At 43.2% G+C, this 20,755-nt stretch overlaps 1 protein-coding gene across 1 annotated transcript in view; it reads left to right on the forward strand.

Annotated features, from left to right (window-relative positions):
* Window positions 1-20,755, forward strand: part of TMC2 (transmembrane channel like 2) — an 81,588-nt gene that overhangs the window by 48,925 nt on the left and 11,908 nt on the right. Inside the window, 7 exon segments of the mRNA XM_029221383.1 lie at window positions 760-907; window positions 6,809-6,997; window positions 8,114-8,293; window positions 9,734-9,883; window positions 11,839-11,967; window positions 13,649-13,716; window positions 14,535-14,774. Coding sequence (XP_029077216.1) covers window positions 760-907; window positions 6,809-6,997; window positions 8,114-8,293; window positions 9,734-9,883; window positions 11,839-11,967; window positions 13,649-13,716; window positions 14,535-14,774 — 1,104 coding nt within the window.

Below are 20,755 nucleotides of genomic sequence, written 5' to 3' on the forward strand. Positions count from 1 at the left end.
AGGCATGCTCAGTACCCTGCTTTTGCTCCCAATGCCCTGTTTTTGCTCCTGGCTCTTCAGAAATGGCAGTTGGGTTTTGTTTTTTGTTTTTTTTGTCTTTTTGTATCTTTTGGGTCCAGAATTTGCCCCAACTGAGCATGCACACAGTTATTTTTAGTCCCATATAGTTTCTTTGTATTTTGTAGCTCAAGGAGAGGTGTGTCCAGCACTGCAGCAAAGGGTCCCAGGTCCCAGACCTGTCTCAAGAGGATGAGGACAGGTAGGATGACATAGGGGGCTATCAAGGCAGGTCCAAGGTACTTTCCTCCGAGCTTGCTTAAGAAAAAGATGTGTGTATTATCTGGTTGTAGTACTAACTGCCTCAGGGCTTATTGAATTTTACATCAGAAAAATATGATTTTTATCCAAGAAAACAGATGAATTAGAAGGGGATATTCTCTGTGAGAATGAAGAGTTCTAAAACATTTGCAGGTGAGTCAAGCCGCAAGACATCAGACGTCAGGGTAGAAAACATGGTTAGTGTTTTCTGTACCCTGCAGACTCCTTGTTATGCAGTTGACACCATGTGTGCTCGCAGGGGACTCTGAATTTGGGGGAAAGGTGCTCTGGCTATCAGTAGCCTGATTCAAATCCATCTTGGCTCTTTGCCTTCACTGGATATCTGCCACCTGTGCCCAAGACTAGCTTAGGCCAGGTTTCCCTTGGGCTGACACAGTAGACACAGGGGCAGACATAACAACAGCAATGTGCACCCTACAGGATGGCCGGCAACACCCAGGGCAGCACGAACGACGGGGAGAGCGATAACTTCACATTCAGCTTCAAGATGTTCACCAGCTGGGACTACCTGATCGGGAATTCAGAGACGGCCGACAACAAATACGCCTCCATCACCATCAGCTTCAAGGTAGTCACTTCAGGGCCATTCCCACTTCCCAGGGGAACTTTGGGTCCCTCCTGTCATTGGGAGACTTCTCCCAGCTGGGGCATGGGAAATAAGATCCCTGATTAATTTGTGGTAAGAGCTTTACCAGAAGTGGGAGCATAGCTCTCAAGCCTTCAAGAAAGAATGTTCATGGCTGGTACCCACCATCTGTTTCTTAACATGGCAGAGAATCATGGAGCTGGTCCCTGGTTCTGCCTCTTTCCTCATGGAACTGCTTTCTGCTGGAGGAAGTGAAAGGACACACTTGGGGCAGCCGTTCTCAACATTTACACATGTTTGCATGATCCAAGGAGCATTAAAAATCTTCTGGGCCCCACCCCTAGAGATTCTGGTGTAATTGGTCTGGGGTGGGGTCCTGGCATTGGTTTTTTTGTTTTGTTTTGTTTTGTTTTTTTGTGGTACGCGGGCCTCTCACTGTTGTGGCATCTCCCGTTGCGGAGCACAGGCTCAGCGGCCATGGCTCATGGGCCCAGCCGCTCCGTGGCATGTGGGATCTTCCTGGACCGGGGCACAAACCCGTGTCCCCTGCATCGGCAGGTGGACTCTCAATCACTGCGCCACCAGGGAAGCCCCTGGCATTGGTTTTTTAAAAAATCCCCCAAGAACACCCACAAAGAGTTGAGAACCCGGTTTGGGAGTGTGGGAATAAAGGAATCAATTAAGTGTACAACTCCACACTAAATTATCTATTAATTTGTTCACAAGAGAGATATGAGGTGGCCTACAGAATATAGAACGAAAACAAGCCTGAGGGTGAGCAGATGAATGAAGGCAGAAGCACTGCACATCTCACTTTTCCCTCCATGACTGTAAAAACCATTCAGAGTTCTTTTTTATTTATTTATTTATAACATCTTTATTGGAGTATAATTGCTTTACAATGGTGTGTTAGTTTCTGCTTTATAACAAAGTGAATCAGCCATACATATACATTTATCCCCATATCTCCTCCCTCTTGCCTCTCCCTCCCACCCTCCCTATCCCACCCCTCTAGGTGGTCACAAAGCACCGTACTGATCTCCCTGTGCTATGTGGCTGCTTCCCACTAGCTATTTTACATTTGGTAGTGTATATATGTCCATGCCACTCTCTCACTTCGTCTCAGCTTACTCTTCCCACTCTCCGTGTCCTCAAGTCCATTCTCTACGTCTGCGTCTTTATTCCTGTCCTGCCCCTAGGTTCATTAGAACCTTTTTTTTTTTTTTTAGATTCCATGTATATGTGTTAGCATACAGTATTTGTTTTCCTCTCTGTGACTTACTTCACTCTGTATGACAGACTCTAGGTCCATCCACCTCACTACAAATAGAGTTCTTTTTTTTAATTGAAGTATATTTGATTTACAATGTTGTGTTAAATTCTGTTGTATAGAAAAGTGATTCCGTTATACATATATATTCATTTTCATATTCTTTTCCTAGGTTACTACAAGTTATTGAATATAGTTCCCTGTGCTATACAGTAGGACCTTGTTGTTTGTCTATTTTGTATATAGTAGTTTGTATCTGCTAATCCCAAACTCCTAATTTATCCCCCCGTTTCTCCTTTAGTAACCATAAGTTTGTTTTCTATGTCTATGAGTCTGTTTCTGTTTTGTAAATAAGTTCATTTGTATCATATTTTAGATACAAAAATACCATATGGTATTTGTCTTTCTGTTTCTGCCTTACCTCACTTAGCATGATGATCTCTAGGTCCATCCATTATTTCATTCTTTTATATGGCTGGGTAATATTCCATTGTGTATGTGTGTGCGTGTGTGTACGCCACATCTTCTTTATCCATTCATCTGTCAATGGACTCTTAGGTTGCTTCCATGTCTTGGTGCTTATAAATAGTGCTGCAATGAACATTGGGGGTGCATATATCTTTTCAAATTAGAATTTTTGTCTTTTCCAGATATATGCCCAGGAGTGGGATTGCTGGATCATGTGGTAACTCTGTTTAGTTTTACTATTCTCCACAGTGGCTGCAGTTCCCACCAACAGCATAGGAGGGTTGCCTTTTCTCCACACCCTCTCCAGCATTTATTATTTGTAGACCTTTTAATGATGGCCATTCTGACAGGTGTGAGGTGACACCTCATTGTAGTTTTGATTTGCATTTCTCTGATAATTAGCATGTTGACCATCTTTTCATGTGCCTGGTGGCCATCTGTATGTTTTCTTAAAAACCATTCAAAGTTCTTGATAGTCCTCAAAAAAAAAGATAAAGTTATTGATAGTCCAATGCTTCTCCTGTCTGATCAGTCAGACTTTTTTACCCCAGGACCTTGCAGAGGTCAGATCTACGCCGCAACGGTGCTTGGTTGTCTTGCCTTCTTCTCTCTCTTCTCTCCTGGCCCTTCTGGGAGGAGAAGTGGGCTGCTGCCCACTGATACCAATCGTTGCCTACAGAAGACAGGTACACCCACCAGGGACAGGGCTTGGGCTCAGCAACTCACTACATGGGTTTCATGAGCCCCAGAGTCAGCCTGGCAGTGGGTAGAGCAGGGAGCGGGCTCAGTTCTCCTTCTCCTTCTCCTTCTCAGCAATGCGAAGCCTGTGGTGGAGCATCCAAGGGCAGGGTAGGGGTCAACAAGGGCTTTGACCCTTCCTTCGGGACCACTAGAGAGAGACAAAGAAGGTCAATGCCTGTGAAGCACTTTGAACATATGGGAAGGAGAAGGCTTCCCCTCTGAGTCTGTTAAAAACCACTTATATAACAGGACACATGTCATGAGAACTGTGTGCGTTAATGTATACTAACTACCTGATGAGTTAGTTGAAACTGAACCCGAACGCAATAACTGTTAATTGATTGAAAAATCTCCTTCCTTCTCCCAAGGCAATAGAAATAAAAACAAAAATAAACAAATGGCACCTAATCAAACTTACAAGCTTTTGCACAGCAATGAAAACCATAAACAAAACAAAAAGACAACCTACAGAATGGGAGAAAATATTTGCAAATGATGCAACCGACAAGGGCTGAATTTCCAAAATATACAAACAGTGCATACAACTCAACAGCAAAAAAACAAACAACCCAATCCAAAAATGGGCAGAAGACCTAAATAAACATTTCTCCAAAGAAGACATACAGATGGCCAATAGGCACATGAAAAGATGCTCAACATCACTAATTATTAGAGAAATGCAAATCAAAGCTACAATGAAGTACCACCTCACATGAGGTGGAGAAAAGGGAGAAAAGGGAACCTTCCTACACTGTTACTGGGAATGTAAGTTGGTGCAGTCACTATGAAAACAGTATGGACGTTCCTCAGAAAACTAAAAATAGAATTACCATATGAGCCAGCAATCCCACTCCTGTGCATGTATCCAGACAAAACTATAATTCAAAAAAGATCCATGCACCCCTATGTTCATAGCAGCACTATTCACAGTAGCCAAGACATGGAAACAACCTAAATATCCATTGATAGACGAATGGATAAAGAAGATGTGGTGCAATGGAATACTACTCAGCCATATAAAAGAACAAAATAATGCCATTTGCAGCAACATGAATGCAACTAGAGATTATCATATTAAATGAAGTAAGTCAGAAAGAGAAAGACAAACACCATATGATATCACTTACATGTGGAATCTAAAAAATGACACAAATGAACCTATCTAGGAAACAGAAAGAGACTCACGGACATAGAGAACAGACTTGTGGTTGCCAAGGGGGAGGGAGGTGGGGGAGGAATGGAGTGGGAGGTTGGGGTTAGCAGATGGACGCTTTTATATATAGAATGGATAAACAACAAGGTCCTACCATATAGCACAGAGAACTATATTCAATATCCTATGATAAACCATAATGGAAAAGAATATTTTTTAAAAAGAATGTATATATATATATGTACAACTGAATCACTTTGCTGTACAGTAGTAATTAACACAACATTGTAAATCAACTACACTTCAATTAAAAAAAAATCTCCCAGGTACTTTGGTGTCCGGGAGACCTCATTTTCCATCCTGGCTCTGCCATATACTAATTGTGTCTTTCTATGAAAAACTTACTAATGCAGGATACAAGGTTAATAATAAAAAATCTATTGTATTTTTATACACTAGCAGCAAATAATTAGAAAATAATTTAATTCCATTTTCAATAAAATGACACAAAGTACAAAAAATTCCAAGGAATATAGATTTAACCAAAAAAAAAAAAAAAGTGTGAGACTGCCTACACCAAAAAGTACAAAACATTGCTGAAAGGAATTAAGAAACTGTAAATAAATGGAAAAATATACCATGCCCATGGATTAGAACAGAGGTCAGCAAACTATGGCCCAGGGTCCAAATCCAGCCTGCTGCCTATTTTTGTAAATAAGATTTTATTGAGGCAAAGTCATGCTCATTTATTTATATATTATCTATAGATGCTTTCATGCTACAGAGACATAGTTGAGTAGCTATGAGAGAGACCACGTGGCTTGCAAAACCAAAAATATTTGCTATCTGTTTTTTTAATAGAAAAAAACTTGGCCAGAAATTTTTTATTAAAAAAGCCAGCCCCCTGGGCTTCCCTGGTGGCGCAAGTGGTTGAGAGTCCGCCTGCCAATGCAGGGGACACAGGTTCGTGCCCCGGTCCGGGAAGATCCCACATGCTGCAGAGAGGCTGGGCCCGTGAGCCATGGCCTCTGAGCCTGCGCGTCCGGAGCCTGTGCTCCGCAACGGGAGAGGCCACAACAGTGAGAGGCCTGCGTACCGGAAAAAAAAAAAAAAAAAAAACCCAGCCCCTGGCTTAGAAGACTTGACATTGGCCGAGTCGGGTGGCATATGGGATCTTAGTTCCCTGACCAGGGATCGAACCTGCACTGCCTGCAGTGAAAGTGCGGGGAAGTCCCAGAAGACTCAGTATTTTTCAGATTCAATTCTAAACTCCTTGATCTATAGATTTCAAACAGTCCCCATTGGATACTGAAATCTCTCTGGGCATTAGTAGCGGTAACTGGTTTGTTGTTGGGATTAAGGATAATGGATGGTGAGTGTTTAGCCCCACATCTAACACACAGTAAGTATCCAGTAAATCTAAGCTTTGTCAATACATGTACCAAAGTAGAAGTAACAAGAAAAAATGTAATATTTTAAGATTCCTTTTTTCTTCCAGTTTTATTGAGATATAATTGACATACAGCACTGTATTAGTTTAAGGTGTACAGCATAATGCTTTGACTTACATACATCATGAAATTATTACCACAATAAGTTTAGTGAACATCCATCATCTCGTATAGATACAAAATTAAAGAAATAGAAAAAAAAATTCTTCCTTGTGATGAGAACTCGGGATTTACTCTAACAACTTTCATATATAACATACAGCAGTGTTAATTATATTTAACATGTACCTTACATCCCTAGTACTTATTTATCTTGTAACTAGAAGTTTGTATCTTTTGACTGCCTTCCTCCAGTTCTCCCTCCATCCACCCCATCCCACACCCCTGGTAACCACAAATCTGATCTCTTTTTCTATAAGTTTGTTTGTTTGTTGAGTATAATTGACTTACAACACTATGTTAGTTCCTGTTATACAGCAGAGTGATATTTCTCTACAATTCAAAATGACCACCATGGTAAGTCTAGTTATAATATGTCACCCTACAAAGATATTACATAGTCATTAATTATATTTCCCACTTTGTACATTTCATACTCGTGACATTTATTTTTCACCTGGAAGTTTGTACCTCTTAATCTCCCTCACCTATTCAAAATATATTTTCTTAAAGAAAAGAATTATCCATATACCACCCCCTCTGAATTCTTTCATTTCTGGAAATATAGAAAGTAGTAATCTCAAGGAACCCAACAACAGTGGTTTCTTGTTACTATTCACACCTCATTTTCACACATCAAGGAATCAATAGTGGATGAACAAGAGAGTAACAAAGAAGAAAATGTCCATCTGACAAGATTTCTCCGTGTCCTGGCCAACTTTCTCATCATGTGCTGTTTGTGTGGAAGTGGGTACCTCATTTACTTTGTGGTGAAACGATCCCAAGAATTCTCCAAAATGCAGAATGTCAGCTGGTATGAAAGAAATGAGGTGAGGAGGGCATCTCTGCTGAAGTGAATATTTCAGGAAAATACTGAAATTACCCTGGTTCCTATGCCATTCAGCTGAATTATTGAATTCTGGACTATAGGACTAATTTTAAGAAGTGAAATTATATCGCTTATAAATCAATTGTCTAGTAATGCATGGGTGTGATTCTGGGCTTCCTTTTCTGTTCCATTGGTCTATTTGTCTATTCTTGCACTAATAACACACTGATAAACTATGGCTTTATAGTATGTCTTGATATCTGACAGAGTGAGTTCTCTCATCAAGATCCACAATAACACACGTTAAGGTTTTATTGCGCTTGCATTGAATCCATAAATCTCTCCTGGGAATTTGACATCTGTGGTAGTTGGCCAAAATAGCTACAAATTCTTCCCATCCTTGTATCCACATTTTTTTGCAATGTGATTTTCTAGTTCCTCCCATGAAGAGGTGGAATCTGTTTCCCCATCCCTTGCTTTCGTCAGTGAAACAGTAGCAGCAATGATACAAGCAGACTTGAAAAGTGCTTGTATTTTGGAACTTGCTCTCTTGGGAACCTGAGACCCCCACCATGTGAATGATGCCCAGCTAGCCTCCTAAATGATGAGCAGCACATGGCCCAATTATCTCATCACCTTAGGTGACAGCAAATCCACCACCAGATGTGTGAATGAAGCTGACCCCAAAGGCCACACCCTGCACCACATCCCTCTACTGTTGGTTCTGTTCTGTGATCTGAGTTTCTGGTCTTCCATGCTCCTGAGATGAGGAGATTCTTACCTAGCTCACGGCTTTTACAGAACACAAAGCACTGTCCCGTATGTTAATTCATTTACTTCTCAAAGATAGTTTGCTATTTTTATCAATGCTAATAACAGCAATCGTGGTGACAACCAGTCACAGAGCAATTAGGACCTGTGGAGCATACACTGACTGCTCAGGGCTTGTTGGTGCCTTCACCAGGGTCATACAGCAGGTTGTGGAGACCCTGGGGCATTTCCAGAGGCAGAGGAGGGGGCAGACAGAAGATGGAGATGCATGGCCCTGGGGGTGCAGAGATGGTGGAGAAGCAGGTGATATTGATGACAAAACTAACCCAGCTCCCCAATTTCTCAGGTAGAAATTGTGATGTCCCTGCTTGGGATGTTTTGTCCCCCTCTGTTTGAAACCATTGCTGCCCTGGAGAATTACCACCCACGCACTGGACTGAAGTGGCAGCTGGGACGCATCTTTGCACTCTTCCTGGGAAACCTCTACACGTTTCTTTTGGCCCTGATGGATGACGTCCACCTGAAGGTGAAGACCACAAACATCCCCCCAATTCCTAGTGCCCACGAAATTTCTTTTTTAACTATAATAATTTCCTTGCACATAATTTATATTAATTTAAAATTTTTTGGAAAGGTCAGGAAAGTAAAATGAAGAAAAATATCAGATTCCTATGACCCAATTGTTAACATTTTGCTTCAGTTCTTTACTGTCTTTTTCTTAGGCTTTTTCACATCACCTGCATGTCATTTGGTACCCTTAATATTTTATCTGCAGGCTTTCCCGTGCTGTTTCTTAGCTGCCGTAAATGTTTACCAGCCCAGTATGCGCCCACTGAGATGATAAGTCATGGTTGAGTTAACCTTTTATCACTGCTCACCAGGTGGTTATAGCGTACCCACCAAGCCAGGCCCTGGGGGTACAGCAGAGAGCAAGAAACGTTCCTGTTCCAGGGGAGACAGACTCATTCATCGAAGCCTGCTGGGGCAGGTGCTTCAGTGGGAGCAAGCCCCGGGCAGTGTGGCAGTACGCAGGAGGGGCTGCAAACCCCACCGTGGGGGATCTTAGCAGACCTTGGGAAAAGCAGAGGGAACAGCTCATGCACACAGGGAACTATGAGTTAGCTGAACAGTAGAGTGGAGGGGAAGAAGTGAAAAGTGAAATTGGGGGAAGGGCCAGATTATGATGCTCCTCTTTCCCACACGTCCCTCCTCATGAACTTTTTCCTGAGGTTAACAGGAAGCTACTGGAAGTTTCTCAGCATGGAAGTGACTGGATCTGACCGTTGCCTACTCTCCACCTTCATTTCTTGCTTCCCTCCTACCCTAGTAAACTCCTTCACCCTCCTGAGCCTCACATTTCCTCCACGGGGCAAAATTCTCTCTTGCCTCTCTCTCCATCCTTCTCCCCATGTTTGACTAGTTGACTAATCCTCCTGCGGTTTGGCTCAGATGTCACTGCCCCCAGGAAGGGCCCTGTTGTCTGATGTGGATTTCCTCAGTCCCCAAAGAAAATTTCCCACAGCTCTTATTACTCTGGTCTGTAATTGTCTGTTCATCTCTGTCACTTACTAGACAGTGAACTTTCTGAGGAAAGCTCCGTTCACTCCTGTGTCACTCCTATTCACTCTTGTGTCACCGTTGCCTTATAGGCCCAGAATAGACCCTGAATAAATTAATCTCAAAAGAACAATGAGTAACTGAATGGATGGACAAATGGATGAAGGGACAGATGAATAATAACAGAGAAGAAAACTTCCTGGAAAAGACCCAAGGACTTTAGCCAGTTGCCCGCCTCTCCTCTATAGATTGAAAGGCTGGGAGGGCATTTCTGGAGAGACCTGTTGAGGGGTAGGGCAGGGGCTAGATGGTAGGGTTGTGGCATATGCTGGCTCTATTTGTTGTTCCTGTAGAAACATTGGACCTTCCCTGGCTCCTTCCAACCCCACATCTCCATCTTCCATTCTAGCTTTCTAACGAAGAGACAATAAAGAACATCACTCACTGGACTCTGTTTCACTACTACAACTCCTCGGGCTGGAACGAGAGCGTCCCCCGGCCACCCCTACACCCTGCAGATGTGCCCCGGGGTTCTTGCTGGGAGACAGCTGTGGGCATTGTGAGTAGTTACGCTCTCCTGAAAAGATGATCCCTGTTCTCAGTTCTTCGTTGTCCCTTCTTGATGTTTCCATTTTTAAGCCACCAAAATGTCAAGCTAGCATTTCTTAGGAAAGTTCCACCTTTTCACATTATCTTCTTTTCAGTGTCCCAAACATTTCTCTCTGTGCTTCATCTAGCAGTCTAATACCACTTGGATTTATTTGGAGTTTTACTGCAGATTTCACTGAAAGCCTGATATTCTCCACCTGGAAATCATGAATACAACTCCTAAAAGTTGTATACAAGATTTTGTGTGTATATGCATCTGTGCATTTTTCTGTAAAGAGAATTAAAGGTGTTCATTAGATTGTCAAAAATTAACAACGACCATTTCCCCTTATCCACTTTCACTACTGTTCCTGTAGCTTACACAGTGTGGACTTCAAAGGCTAGTGTTCTTTGCCTTCCTAGGCAGAAACGTGAAGTATTCACAGGGATCAGCTGCCTTCTCTTCCTCAACTCCATCTCTTTGCATGGGGTTTCTATTCACCTGCCACCCCTGAAGAATCCATGCCCATAGAGCACTGGACAACAGTGTTTTTAACGGAGGTTGATGAAGTCCCATAGAGGAGAGGGTTATATCACACACTTCATCAGACACTGCCTACAAGTCCACCAGCAGATGTTTTCCTGAAGCAGGGTTTCCTTTCCACGGGGTCCTGGGGGCTTTTTCTCCCTGCTTCCTTCACAGGAGGCTCAGACTCATGACTTCTCATCTCCTCCAGCCTAGATTCCCCCATTCTCTTCAAATCGTCCTCATCTTTAATATGTAGAGCAGCTCACATTTCTAAACCCATCACAGTGTGTAACAGAAAGCCTTCAAGTCAGTAAAACCTACCCTCTTTAGAAGACAAAAGAGAGTTCGTTACCTACATGATTCCTTTGGAATATTCTGCTATAGAATTTCTCTTTTCCTTCCTCACATCTTGGAAGGCATCTCTCTTGCCCTCCTCTCTGAAATGCCCATCACTGATTAAAACTTGTTTCCTTCTGAGTTTGTTGGTAATGATGGGTTTGAGGCGTTATGTCCTGCTCACCTATGTCCACCACCACCTTCACCCCAGGCCCCAGAGCATCACCTTGCATAGACGTGGAGACCTGATACAAGTCAGTTTGTGTTTTACTTAAGAGTAATGGTCTAAATTCTTGCTATGGAAAAACCCTGACAACCCATCATCTGTTCATCCAGCAAAAGCTTTATTAATCATCTTGGAAGACACGAAAATGGATAGAGCAGACCCTGTGTCCCCTGGGAACTCCAAGACTGTTAGATGTCTTAAAGATTGTGACGAAGTCAGGTAGATCTTTCCAACTTTTCAAAAAAAATTAATAAATTATATGTACTCTACACATCAAAGAAAACTTTGTTCCTTTGCTTTTGGCTCTTCTTCTATGTGCCTCTGTGAAAAGCCTACATTATTTTCTCTACATACCCCCCAAAAAAAAATCCAGTTAGCAGGGGTTGAAGAAAACCAGCTGCTGTCCCCAGGGACAATGGTCAGATTCAGTCTTAGCTGGGGCAGCTGGCACTTCAGAGCAGATGGGGGAAGCAAGGAGTGAGCCTTCAGATCCTACATCTATGCAATAGTGCTGATAACTACCAAATACTGGGTATTGCCAACTGCCAGGCAATTTGCATACATAATCACTAACTTTCCCAGTAACCCTGCAAGGTTAATGTATCAACTTCAAAAGGTTCAGAGACTATTCCAAAGCAATAAATTAGTAACTTGTAGAGCTGGAACCTATAGTAAGCATTTTTCAAAGCATGGGGTCTTTTATCTGCACCACCATTAATCAGAGGGTCACAAAGAAGAATAAGAGTGGGTGGGGGAGCGTTGGCATGCAGTCAGCTGGGAGAAGCAGGCATGGTCAAACCCTGACTATCCCCTTTCTTTATGTTCCTCCTTGTAGGAATTCATGAGGCTGACGGTGTCGGACATGCTGGTAACGTGTATCACCATCCTGCTGGGGGACTTCCTGCGGGCTTGCTTTGTCCGGTTCATGAACTACTGCTGGTGCTGGGACCTGGAGGCTGGATTTGTAGGTCACCACTTCATGGATGTTGTGCAGAAAGGCATTCCAATCATCCTCTCTGATACAGTCAGATGCATTCTGTGCATTTCTTTAGACGCTTAAGGACAGTCTCTACTCTGTGAAGTAGTATTTCGGTTTTTCTAAGCAGGACATAAAATCCAGTAGATAAAAAGTATTTTTTGTTGTTTTTTTTTTTGCGGTACGCGGGCCTCTCACTGTTGGGGCCTCTCCCATTGCAGAGCACAGGCTCCAGACGTGCAGGCTCAGCGGCCATGACTCACCGGCCCAGCCACTCCGCGGCATGTGGGATCTTCCCGGACCGGGGCACGAACCCGTGTCCCCTGCATCAGCAGGCGGACTCTCAACCACTGCGCCACCAGGGAAGCCCTAAAAAGTTTTTTTTAATATTTTCAAATGTTAAATTTTAAATTCCCAAGATTTAACCCTCCTATATTTGGATTCTGCATGTTTCTTCCTTTAATCCACGCTCACCTGACTTTCCTTCTCTCTCTCCTCACTTTGTTTTCCTCCTTCTCTCATTCTTGTCACTTTTTATCTCCATTTCTGGAAGACAAATTGGGAAGCAGGTTTCAGGTGGCCTCACAAGGACACCGACTACTCCCTAATGCTCACACACTTTATGTTCTTTCAAACAGTTGACAAATTTCCAAAACTCTGAAAATCAGAGTCAGGTTGAAAATCTGCATCTGGCTGAGGTGGTTCCTTTCCATGAAAAAGAAGATGACAGTGGGGTTTCCCTGGTGGTGCAGTGGTTAAGAATCTGCCTACCAATGCAGGGGACACGGGTTCGATCCCTAGTCCGGGAAGATCCTACATACCGGAGAGCAACTAAGCCCATACACCACCACTACTGAGCCTGCGCTCTAGAGCCCGCGAGCCACAACTACTGAAGCATGTGCACCTAGAGCCCGTGCTCCATAACAAGAGAAGCCACCACAATGAGAAGCCCGCGCACCGCAACGAAGAGTAGCCCCTGCTCACCACAAGTAGAGAGAAAGCCCACGTGCAGCAGCAAAAACCCAATGCAGCCAAAAATTAATTAATTAATTAATTTTAGAAAATGATGAGAAGGAGAAAAGAGAATTGGAGGATTTATTTATTTTGTTTTTAAAGCTTTCTTTACATTTGATTCCTCATTTAATTATTTGCATTTTGTTATTTATCTGATTTACCCCTTGCTTATAATTTCAAGTTACATTTCTGATTAGAACATTGATAAAATGTTCTCTTGGGGCCTCCCAAGAGCACACTGTCAGCCTGCAGGCCATAAAAGATAAAAATTCTCTCTCTGTTTTTTTTTTTTTTTTTTAGTTTGGCTATGCTGCACAGCTTGCGGGATCTTAATTTCCCAACCAGGGATTGAACCCAGACCCCTGCAGTGGAAGTGTGGAGTCCTAACCACTGCACTGCCATGGAATTCCCAAAAAATTCTCATTATTTTCATTGGAGAAGACATTGAAGAAAGTTTCAAGTTTGAGAACTTCAAAACTCTTTTTTAAAAGTTGAAAACATGTTAAAGAAATAGAACTCTGAATCTAAGGTTCCTCTCTGGTCACCAGAGCAGGCTCTTTGGGGTGGAGTGGCTTGGTCAGTTGACCGGTAGTGGGGTCTGGCTGACACGACCTAACAGACTTTCTCTCTCTCCTCTCTCTCTCTCTCCCTCCAGCCCTCATATGCTGAGTTTGATATTAGTGGAAATGTGCTTGGTTTGATCTTCAACCAAGGAATGATCTGGTGAGTTATCCATTTCCTCTGATGATCACCTCATTTGGGGAGTCAAAAAGCTGGAATCCCAGGCTTTGCCTCTCAACCAGCTAGAGAGAGGCTGGGCAAATCATCTGGCCTCTCTGAGCTCCCTTCTTTTGCTTGAACAGGACTAGAGGAGAACCAGGACAGTGTCTGGCCTACCCACTTGCTACCATATACATAGAGAGGGGAGAGAAGAGCTAGGGAGAGAGAAGGAAAAAAGGAAGAGGGAGGAAAGAGGGAGGAGAGAGAGAAGTAGGAAAAAAGGATAAAGTAGAGTGGGAAAGAAAGAAGAGGAGGAAAGGGAGGGAGGGAGAAGGAAGGGGAGGAAAGGAAAGAGAGGAGGGAGGGAGATAAATGAACTGAGGAACTTCCCTCTGAGAAGGAGTTAGAGGAGGCTGCCTGACTTCAGCCAAAGGCTTTCAAAGGCTCATAGCAAGCCAATATCCAATTCTTTTAAGTTAAGGACTTCAAATACTTTTCTGAGCATCAATGCTGTTTAATGGAGACCATGGAGAAACAGACAAGAGGCCATGTAATTTGCTCCATGCCTGGCGGTGGGGCAGTGGTAAAATCCTTGCCAGAACCCAAGCCAGGAATGCTCAGAGAGTCCCTGTCCTGAGGAATGGATGGCTATGGCTTGGTGATAAACATCCTGGTTAAATGGGAGGCCCCTTCCCTTGGGACCTACAGAGAAAGCAACAAGGCCTCCTGCCCCTAGCCCATCAGTCCCGTTTCCTTGTGTCGTCCTTCCCCGGCCTCTTCTGCTGTCGAGCCAACCAGGTGTGTGGTCTCTGCCCTTCCAGGATGGGCTCCTTCTATGCCCCAGGACTGGTGGGCATCAACGTGCTGCGCCTGCTGACCTCCATGTACTTCCAGTGCTGGGCAGTGATGAGCAGCAACGTCCCCCACGAACGCGTGTTCAAAGCCTCCCGATCCAACAATTTCTACATGGGCCTCTTGCTGCTGGTGCTTTTCCTCAGCCTCCTGCCGGTGGCCTACACCGTCATGTCCCTTCCACCCTCCTTTGACTGCGGGCCATTCAGGTGCACAGCCTCAGTTGCAGGGGAGCACCTCTTCTCCCAGGGCAGTCTGCTCAGAGATCTCAGGCTCAGAATTCCAGTTCTGGTGTCACGTCAGCCTGCGAAAGGCCATGGAGCTTTGGGAAAATCATTAATGCTGTTCAACAGAGCTTTCTGCAGGATGGGGGTGTTCTATGTCTGTGCCATCCAATATGGTAGCCACCATGTGGCTGTTGAGCACTTGAAATGAGGACCAAGAAATTGAATTTCTAATTTTATTTCATTTAAATTAATTTCAATTTAAATAACCACCAGTGGCTAATGGCTACCATATTGGACAGCACAGCTCTAACCTTTTAACATATGGATAACCTACTGCCCTGGATTACCTTGCCGTGGGATGAGTAACAGGGGGCATTCTGAAAATGAAATGACCGTACCTTTACAAGTCCCATTCAAATGTGAAGCCGCTACTGAGACTCTTGACAGGGTCCTCATGCTCTACAGAGCACTGTAGGCTCAAGATATAAGCCAGACTAGTTTCAGAGACTGGACATTGTATATAAAGAGATAAACAGTTATGTAAGGAGGTAGATGGAGAGAGAATGTGCATCTACTGCTCAACTTCCAAATGCGACACCCTCTGAAAACAAAGCCCTTTCTTTTCTGCATAAAAAGAGATTCTGTGGTTCAAGAGTTTGGGACATGCTGCCCCTTTTATCTGCCACCTCCTCACTTAGAAATGCACAATGCACACTCCTTTATTCAAGGCTCTGAAGAAACATGTAGTGAGAGACCGTGTGCAAGCCGGTGCTTCCCTCCCTACTGACCACAGACCCTTGCTCCATGGAACACCATCTAGGGCAGGGAGGAGGGTGAGGCTAGTAAGGTGCCCACCTTGCACTTGCACAACCCCGAGGGCGGTACCTCCTTAAACTGTGCACCCCAGGGCCTCACCCGCCTCATTCCAGTCCCAACCCTGCCTACTAATGTGGATCAACACGCTTTGGGAAATGCTGAACTGACACGTCTCAGTTTATAACGGACTGACCTTGATAAAGCCCTGTGCTTGGTGCCCCACAGCAAGGGCTGTGGGAGCTCAGAGGAGTCGTTAGCAGGAGAGCTCACAGCAGAGTGTGATGGGGCTGAACGGGGGTCCAGATAGAAGGAAAGGGGGGCTGGATCCAGAGTGGAGGACCATGCTGAGTGGCAGGAGGCCTGGGCCCCAGGCTGAGGGACAACCACATGGCAGAAGTGGCAGAAGCTTCTTTAGGCTTCTTCCTGAGCAAGGTTTGGAGGGCTGGGCTCTGGGTGTAAAGGTTCAGCCGGTGCCCCTTTGCCCAGACCACCCACCTGTTCCAGGCAGGAGGCCAGTGAGTAGGCCCGTGTCATGTCTGGCCCTCGCCACCTGCCCCACTCTTGCTTCATCTGCTCCCTGAGGCCCTGACAGCTGACACCCAGATAGCAGAGGAAGGGACCCACGAGTGGAGCCCAGGAGGACACGTGGCTGCCACCTCCTTCCTGTCACTCTTCTGATCAAAACCCACCAACAGGGCTTCCCTGGTGGCACAGTGGTTGAGAGTCCGCCTGCCGATGCAGGGGACATGGGTTTATGTCCCGGTCCAGGAAGATCCCACATGCCGCGGAGCGACTAGGCCCGTGAGCCATGGCCACTGAGCCTGCGCGTCTGGAGCCTGTGCTCCGCAACGGGAGAGGCCACAACAGTGAGAGGCCCGCGTACAGAAAAACAAAACAAAACAAAACAAAAAAAACACCAACAGCGAGAACATTCATCCCTCAAGCATTTTCACAGCTGTCCTCTCACTTGCTTCTGAATTTTATTCAATGGTCACCTTTTCAGGCCTTCCCTGGAGACCCTAACTGAAGTCACACACACACACACACACACGCACGTCTTGTCATTACTTCTGTTTATCACATCTCTTTACCAACATCTAGCATGCCATTCTTTTTGTTTTTTCATCTTGTTTGCTGTCCATCTCCCCCACCAGACCATAAGCTCCATGCAGGTGTGATTTTTTTTTTCTTCCTTTCTCCCTGCTTTACACCCAGTGTCTAGGAGAAAATTTATGATCAGTGCTTGAACCAGACCCTTTACACTTTTAGGGTTGGGACCAGATCCAGGCAGGCAAGATAAATGAGTGAGATGGGCAGTATCGTAGAGTGTATAGTTAAAAGTAAGGGTTGGTAAACTACATCCCATGGACCGAATCCAGACCACCTGTTTTTGTAAATAAAGTTTTATTAGGACACAACCTCACTCATTTGCTTACATATAATCTATAGCTGCTCTCTAACTACAACAGTAGAATTTGAGTAGTTCCAACAGAGGCCATCTGGCTCACAAAGCCTAAAATCTTTTTTGGGAAAAAATTGCCCCCACTCCTGTTTTAGAGCATAAACTCTAGAGCTGGCTCTGTTGTTTGCCAGCTGGGTCATCTTGAGCAAGTTACACAGCAGATTCATTGCCTCTGAGATGGAAAATTTCACAAGCTTTGTTAATTTGTTCAGCTATGCCTTCTTCTCCTCTGTATATAGTTTGACCATTATCAGTTGTAGCACATCACAGCAGATTCCACTTTATTTCAGTTGTTGCTGTGAGGGTTTAGTGTGCTGTTATCTGTAAAGTACTTGGAGGAGTGTGCTAATCCATAGTAGGGCATATATACGAATTTGTTAAGCTTGAGCCCTGCCTGAATTCGGGGTAGCTGGTACTCATAACAATGCTATGAGGTGGGAAGCATTATCTACACCAGGGATCAGCTAACTTTTTTCTTTTAGAACCTGATAGTACATATTTTAGGCTTTGAGGATCAAGAGACAAAATCAAGACTATTATGTAGGTACTTATATAACAGGAGAGAAACAAATGCCCACAAAGTTTTTACTGGCAAAATTCAAAGTATGATAATAATAATAGAGTATAATTTTTTGTAATACAGGACTACCAATGAGAAGAATGGAATTCTTTTGAGGGGAAGGAGGTGATATTTCACATAATAGAGGTTCAGAGTTACTATTCTGTATCATCAAAAATCAGTTGTCCTGCCCAGATAGCCATCTTTGCTGCCAGATCAATTTTTGTGCCAGACATGGCAACACATCTACCACCATAGAAAAAAAATTTGCCATAAAGCTTTATTACTGCCAAGCCATCGGACTGCTGTGCAGTAGGGCAAGTCAGGATATTCAGTTTCTATTTCTGATAAAAATTCACAGATATGAAAATGATTAAGTCATGAGAACAAATGAAGTTTACCATTGACACTATTGACTCAATTGTACATGATAGATTCAAATATTTTCTACAAATTACTTACTGATGAATAAGAAAATGAATAACCATAGTGTGCACACACTGAAATTTTCACAAGCTTTGTTAATTTGTTCAGCTCTGACTTCTGCTCTACATATAGTTTGACCATTATCAGTTGTAGCACATCATAGCAGATTCCACTTCATTTCAGTTGTACTGAATTCCATTCCATTCAGTTGTACTAAATTAGTGTTTTCTCAATTTCTTTGAGAAAATTTCACCCATATATGTCCTGCACAGAATATTCATAGGAGTTAATTCTTCAGTCACTTCAGACTTGGCATTAACTCCTCGAATAACAACTAAGCAGTATCAGAAACATCTATTGGCTCATTAAGAGCCAAAGAAAACCACCTGAGATCACTTGCCTTGTGTTTGAATGTCCTCAACTCTTCAAGCAACTGCTCTTGCTGGAAAATCTAAAAGTCTTAAGTATATTTTCTCTGAATACATTCCTTCAGCTCCTACAATTTAATTACTTCATCACTGGTAAATGAGGACCATGATTTTGGAAACTAGAGGAAAGGGTATCCTTGTTATATAGAGACAGAAAGCTTAGATAAACTATGTCCTTCAGTCGTATGGAAAGCTGAATTTGTAAATGATAAACTTCTATATTTAGCTGAGGATATTTCTTTTTTTTTCTTTTTCTTTTTTTTTTTTTTTTTTTTGGTTGCACCGTGTGGCATGTGGGATCTTAATTCCCCGACCAGGGATTGAACCCACGCCCCCTACAGTGGAAGCACAGAGTCTTAACCACTAGACTGCCAGGGAAGTCCACAGCTGAGGATATTTCTTTTTTTGAAGATCAATCTTAGTAAAAACTTTTTTCTCTGTTTTTTTTTAATTGAAGTATAGTTGATTTACAATGTTGTGCTAATTTCTGCTGTACAGCAAAGTGATTTAGTTATACACATATATACATGTTTTTAATATTCTTTTCCATTATGTTTTTTTTCCAGGAGATTGGATATAGTTCCCTGTTCTATACAGTAGGACCTTGTTGTTTATCCATCCCATATATAATAGTTTGCATCTACTAATCCCAAACTCCCAGTCCATCCCTCCCCCTCCCTCTCTCCCCCTTGGCAACCACAAGTCTGTTCTCTATATCTGTGAGTCTGTTTCTGTTTTGTAGATAAATTCATTTGTGCCATATTTTAGATTTCACATATAAGTGATATCATATGATATTTATCTTTCTCTTTCTGACTTACTTCACTTAATATGATAATCTCTGGTTGTATCCATGTTGCTGCAAATGTCATTGTTTTGTTCTTTTTAATGGATGAGGAATATTCCATTGTATATATGTACCACATCTTCTTTATCCATTCATCTGTCAATGGACCTTTAGGTTGTTTCCATGTCTTGGCTATTGTGAATAGTGCTTCTATGAACATAGGGGTGCATGTATCTTTTTGAATTATAGTTTTGTCCAGGTATATGCCCAGGAGTGGGATTGCTGGATCATATGGTAGTTCTATTTTTAGTTTTCTGAGGAACCTCCATACTGTTTTCGTGGTGGCTGCACCAACTTACATTCCCACCAACAGTGTAAGAGGGTTCCCTTTTCTCCACACTCTCTCCAGCATTTGTTATTTGTAGACTTTTTAATGATGGCCATTCTGACCAGTGTTAGGTGGTACCTCACTGTAGTTTTGATTTGCATTTCTCTAATAATTGGTGATATTGAGCATCTTTTCATGTGCCTACTGGCCATTTGTATGTCTTCTTTGGAGAAATGTCTGTTAAGGTTTTCTGCCCATTTTTCAGTTGGGTTGTTTTTTTGTTGTTGTTGAGTTATATGATCTGTTTGTATATTTTGGAGATTATAGCTGAGGATATTTCTAAGTAAAGTGTTGAAGGTGCAGCCTAGTTTCTTCTTGCTGTTTATACTAAAAATGTGAGAAGAAAGAGATAAATTGAGGAAAGAACTGATAAGCAAAAAGGAACCAGGACTTGATGATTTGGGAAATTCTCAGTCTGTCCAGTTTGCAGAAGACTCTAAAAACAGGTCCACTGTTAGGAAAGCACGCTCTAAGGAGAAAGCCAAGGAGGAGGCTGGACAACATTTTGCTAGTGCTTCTGAAGGATCTGAATATTCATTCACACAGATGATTCTTTTAAGCATGTAACTCGGATCCTCTCAACCATCTCAGCAGAAGCCAGAAATAGAAATGGAATTATCCAGGAAAGATCTGTGTAGTACCCTCTTGTGTAATGGACTGAATTCCCACAACATACATGGAAGCCCCACCAGGTATTTGAGATTGTTGTATGAGCAGTATCAGAGCTTGGACTGAAAGGGGCAGAGAAGAGACAAAATGAAGGAAAGCTGTTGGACTCCAAATATTCTATAGTCAGTAAACAGGCTGATCAAATCTACTCAGCTGAAACCTGTGCTACTCTTCAAGAAAAAGGAAGGATGACTCCGAGGCCAGAGTCTTGGGCCTGGACGGCAGAGCTGCAGGCAGGCACAGAGGGTTGAGCCGAGAGAAAATCATTCTCAGGCCTTTGAAATCTAATGGAATTTGGCTGACTGGACTTCAAAATTGCTGGGAACTGGTGATTCCTTTCTTCCTTCCATTTTCTTCCTTTTGGAATTGGAATATCTATAACTGTTATCCTATGGCTGACCCACCATTGTATTTTGGGAGTAAATAAC

Source organism: Monodon monoceros, unplaced genomic scaffold (assembly GCF_005190385.1).
Source record: "Monodon monoceros isolate NGI ecotype Baffin Bay Population unplaced genomic scaffold, NGI_Narwhal_1 Super_Scaffold_13, whole genome shotgun sequence".
NCBI classification, from domain to species: domain Eukaryota; kingdom Metazoa; phylum Chordata; class Mammalia; order Artiodactyla; family Monodontidae; genus Monodon; species Monodon monoceros.